Source organism: Chelonus insularis, unplaced genomic scaffold (genome assembly GCF_013357705.1).
Source record: "Chelonus insularis isolate UGA/USDA-ARS -01 unplaced genomic scaffold, ASM1335770v1 contig_50_pilon, whole genome shotgun sequence".
NCBI classification, from domain to species: domain Eukaryota; kingdom Metazoa; phylum Arthropoda; class Insecta; order Hymenoptera; family Braconidae; genus Chelonus; species Chelonus insularis.
Window position 1 is genome coordinate 1,248,030 of NW_023276619.1, and position 5,138 is coordinate 1,253,167.

Here is a 5,138-nt window from a genome sequence, read left to right on the forward strand (position 1 = left end):
TCAGAGTAGAGGCATTGGTCAATAAAGTATTCATAGGTTCGATTTTTACGTGACTGTATACTGCATAATTGTTGTACGAAGCATAAGAATTGTAGTGATATTCGAGAAGTAGAAAGGGCGTATGTTTGTCCCTATAGGATTCTGGCCTGAACCAATAAAAATAAAGATCTGCCCATTGGTTGAACAAAGAAATGGAGAAGCGTCGTTAGAGATATGAATAAAAAATCTGATGGAAAATACCTGTAAAAACATTCTTCAAATATCAAGTCAAATATTGTCTTTTACTTATATTTCATATTCCTTCTGAATAGCATGAGAAAAATCAAACAGTGGTCAGAACAGAATGAAACTAGCGTTTTCTAAAATATTATCAAAATTGTTGGTAATATCTAAAAGTACTAAAAAGAAAGATCCAACCTCAGAGACTTTTCGGTTTTGTTTTAATTTTCCACCATTTACCTGAAAGCATCCACAAAATCCCAGCATTTCCAACTACTATTATAGTCCAAACAAATCTATTAGTAGTGACTAGACAATTACTTAATGGGCACTCGTAAATCAAGTAATCAACTAGAATTGAAGTAAAATTGTATTTGCTCGTCTAGTATAATAATGTACGTACCTGAGTCGTAATCCGGATCGTCAATAGCTTTACTGCTGGTAAGTCCCAAAGTTTATTCATCAGGTCTTGTTTTGATTTAGAGAGGATACCATGGTATTGTTTAATTGCCTTTAATAAAGTCCAATAATACTTTCCAGGTACGCTTCGGCCGGTTACATTAAGACTGAGTAAGAAAGGCACTAATTCTATGTAAGATCTTTCATAAATTTTTCTTTCTTTGCTTTGAATTAGTTAAAGCTGATCCAGTGGTAAGTACTGCTGAAATTTACCAATTATTTCGCTTCAAAGAATGAAATGCTTAGTCCAGAGGTTAGGAAACTTTGATTTTTGCCGCTACCTAGTAAAATCTTGTACTCCTCTTACTTACTTTGTCCACCTCTGACTTAGTCAATCTTTATTGGAGAACATTAGTCCCAACCCTGTTCTTTTTACTCCCTAGTTCTGTTTGAATATTTGCGTAGGAACAAAAACATTGTAGTAGGAGTCAAAATATGTGAAAGAGGGGAAATGGATTATTCAAATAACTTGTAAGAAAATTGTTTTTCAGTTAAACGCTAGTATTTGCCGCTCTCCTTACTCGCTCCAGAAAAATTATTAATATTTGTGTAATATTCAATTATTAGTGTCAGTGATTTCAAAGTAAAATTGATTGAAAATTAAACATACTCTCACTTTATATTAAATCAAAAAATGCCGTGCTGGTACTTTGAACACGAAGACTTAAAAAATACACCCTCAATTCAAGATGGAATGGATTATGGGACTGAGTGTCAGTACAGAAAAGCAGGTGCCAGGTTAATTATTGATATTGGTTTTCAAATGAACCTGAATTATAATACAGTGGCTACTGGAGTTGTTTACTTTCATCGGTTCTACATGCTCCAATCATTTAAGCAATTCCCAAAATATGTAAGTATATATATATATATATATATATTATAATGAAGGCTTAATTATAAATAAGTATTTTGAATGAATAAATTATTTACTTTTACATGAAAGACCAATTAATTAATTTTTTTATGATTTCTATCTCTAGGTCACAGCATGCTGTTGCTTATATCTAGCTGGAAAAGTAGAAGAAACTCCAAAAAGATGTCGAGACATTTTGGATACTGTCAGATCACTATTACCTCCACATGAAATCAAGATTTTTGGAAAAGATTCCAAGGTATATCTATAGATAAATGATTTATCTCAAAAAGTAATAAAATAAATTATAATTTATTAAATATTTTCTATTCAAGTAAAATTATTAATTATATTGAGAGACGAGTTTGATTGAATTAATCAAGTACATTAAATTGATTCCTGGCTAATAACATTCATTAATTTATAAGAAATTTTGGTAAATTTTATGATTAAAAAATTGAAAGTTTGTTAAACATTAATCGATTTAATTTGAAAACTACATTTTTAGTGACGACAGTCTTCAGTAAGCATCTGTAATCACATATCTTATTGTGCTTTTTTGTTACATGTAGTTTTTTTAAAGTTTTTTTTTAATCGGAAGCATATTTGTAAAGCAATATGTATTTAACAATTTGGCAAAAATCCGGTAAATTATCGGTAACATATTTTTTCTGTGTAAATATAGTTTAACTGTACAGTTCTTTAACTTATATAACTCTGTATTATCTCAGTACAGGAAAATCATGGTGATAACTTGTTTTTTTTTGTAATTTTTCCACTTAATTCTTTCGAGTTAAATATCGAAAAATTCCGGTACACATATTGTATAAATTTATCAATATCTATAGATTTTTTATACTACCATTAATAAAAATAACATGTATTTATAATAATTTTATGTTTACTAAAAGTCACTTCTGCAAAAGTGTCAACTTCTTTTTAAGTATTAAATTGTTCAACCCGAAAAGAGCTAGGATTTTTTCGTAAAAGAATTTCATATTTTTCTAAACTCAGATTTTTCCGGTAAAAAACCAAGTTTTTACTGTATATTCTTTATAAAAAACGGATAAAAAGTTGGACAAATTAACTGCAAAAATATCTCTTTATTCTAACATTTTTTTAGTGATTTTACAGTTTTTTCTCCAATTTTCTGGAAACTGTGAGGGAATGTATGACTAAATACATAGATTTTCTTTAAAAAAATTATCATTGAAATACCTGAGTCAGTTAAGACGTTAGTTTTGAAGTGCTTGCGTTGTAGTAGTCATAGTTTTAAATCTTCACAAATGAAATTATATTATAACATAAAAAAGTAAATTAAGATTTTTCACAAATACATTAGAAATAAGAAAAAATTCAACCAAATTTTTTTCTTTTTTTATTAAGCATGCAAATAGGCACTTGAATTGAATGATATTGACATAATTATAATTTTATGTTGTATTCTTACAAACTAATAATTTTTCGAATCGATAAAATACTTGGTCATCCAAAATAGTAATTTGGTAATTGAATATTTATTATATCACATTCACGTATGTCCTTCGTTAACCATAACTAAATCTTGGTTGATAGAAAACACTCTTTAACACTCTTTTTTTAGAATTCTCTCAGTATACCTCAAGTCACTTAATATATTAACATATGTATCAATGAATTTTTCTTTATGTTTATTTCAGCAAGAGATATTAACTCTCGAAAAGGTTCTACTTCAGACGATCAAATTCGATCTTGAAGTTGAACATCCCTATAGTTATTTGCTAGAATATGTTAAATCGTTAAAAGGAGACAAACTCACACTAGAAAAGATGGTTCAAATGGCTTGGACTTTCATTAATGATAGTTTATGTACAACATTGTCATTACTTTGGGAGCAAGAGATCATTGCGATAGCTGTGATACATCTGGCTAGTAAGTTAAATAAATTTGAAATCGTCGACTGGAAAGGTAGGCAACCAGAACAGTCTAGATGGTGGGACATGTTTGTTGAAGATTTATCATTGAATCAGATTGAAGGTAATATTTAATTCCATCCATGGTTCTCTATTTCTGTTATTTGAAATTAATATTAAATATATTACATATGGTTTATTGTAACATTTTTTTTTTCAGAGATTTGCCGTCAAATTTTGGATTCAGTATTCATAGATAAATGAATGATATTACCTCATTCAACGTTTGATCTTCCACGACTTCATCTTCATCATCTGCATGGAGAATATAATATATATTATATTCTCCATGATCATCTGCTTTATCTGGATTTTAATATTTATCGCTATTTTAGCATTTAATACTTGTACAATGTGTTGTAATTAATCTAAAAAAATTTTGAAGAATTTCTGTTATGCGATTATTATTGTCTATGTAAATATTTTTATTTAAATTTTTTAATAAAAATTTTACCATTTTTTATATTAAATTATTGTAATTTTGTTGTGATATCGAAATAGAAAATTAGTAATAAATTAAAGTGTATTGACGATTGAAAAAATAAGGTCATTCAGTAACATATTTTTATATTAGAAATTTTGTTTTTCAACTTAAAAATACTTTTTTCGAAAACAATTATCGCAAATAGTGTTGTTTTATTTTTTTATTTTATAAAATTACAACATTACGACGTCAGCATTTTTTTCGTTTTCGATATCTTAAGAACGGATCAAGATATCAACTTGAACCAAAATTAATTCGAAAGATATTATTACAAAGAAGATCTGAAAGAAATTTGAACGAATTCGATCGAGCCGTTTTTTTTTTAATAACAAAATAATTAAGAAAAAAATGAAAAGATTAGCTATTTAAAATACTTTTAAGCCAAACAATAACAATTTCATTTGAAAATTAAGTCGATATTGACTAGACATTATTGTTCACAACCAAATATGGCTCTTAATAATCACGCAATAACTATTTAAATTTGTTATAAACAATTACTAATGGGAAGTTCGTCGTGTTAGCACAGACAAAGTGTGCTCAGACCTATTTTTTTTTAAAAAACGGCATCAATGAACACGAGTGCATGTTGGTATCATGCTTATCTTGTATGATCTAGTTTACCGGCAGTAAATTGTGAAGAGAGCACCAGTGAATGCCGTGTGGGGCGAAATTAATCATTTTCATTAAGAATAAACTTATAACTAATGCATTCAATACATTTTTTTCAATTTATTCAATTTCAATCAATCATTTATCGTAGCAATTGTACAAAATAAAACTTTTTACTTTTACACTTTCTATCGAATGTAAGGAGTTAACAATACTTCATAATAGTTAGTGTATATTAAAACCGTCAGGGGATTCAATTTCTGTTAACGAGAATGCCGTAGATGTTTCTGGCATTCGAAACACTCTATGGCACTCGTTTGTTACAATAAAAAATTCATTTAATTATAAAAATATATAAAAAACTCTGATTTTTGATTTATTTTTAATTGACAAATATTTGATTTGTAAATTTAAGTTATTGTTTAGAGAAGAAATGAACAAATGACTTTTAAAAATGGCGCAGTAATTATTTATCTGCGTTGAAGTACGCAACAAGCAGCAAGTGACTATTCTCAATAAATGTATACTTCAGGTCATTGTTGTCGTTGCCTTTTCA

At 28.0% G+C, this 5,138-nt stretch overlaps 1 protein-coding gene across 1 annotated transcript; it reads left to right on the forward strand.

Annotated features, from left to right (window-relative positions):
• Window positions 1–1,184: 1,184 nt before the first annotated feature.
• LOC118070060 (cyclin-K-like) lies at window positions 1,185–3,779 on the forward strand. Its single transcript, XM_035088476.1, has 4 exons — window positions 1,185–1,531; window positions 1,662–1,793; window positions 3,214–3,550; window positions 3,647–3,779. Exons 1-4 carry the CDS (start codon window positions 1,313–1,315, stop codon window positions 3,688–3,690), a joined length of 732 nt encoding a protein of 243 aa, XP_034944367.1. The 5' UTR covers window positions 1,185–1,312; the 3' UTR covers window positions 3,691–3,779.
• The last annotated feature ends 1,359 nt before the right edge of the window (window positions 3,780–5,138 follow it).

What these genes read in the sequence shown, in the direction of transcription:
- LOC118070060 (XM_035088476.1), top strand. Translation starts at nt 1,313, where the DNA reads ATGCCGTGCTGGTACTTTGAACACGAAGACTTAAAAAATACACCCTCA. An exon ending in TTTTTGGAAAAGATTCCAAG is followed by an intron (nt 1,794 to 3,213) that starts GTATATCTATAG and finishes TGTTTATTTCAG; the next exon opens with CAAGAGATATTAACTCTCGA. An exon ending in ATCATTGAATCAGATTGAAG is followed by an intron (nt 3,551 to 3,646) that starts GTAATATTTAAT and finishes TTTTTTTTTCAG; the next exon opens with AGATTTGCCGTCAAATTTTG.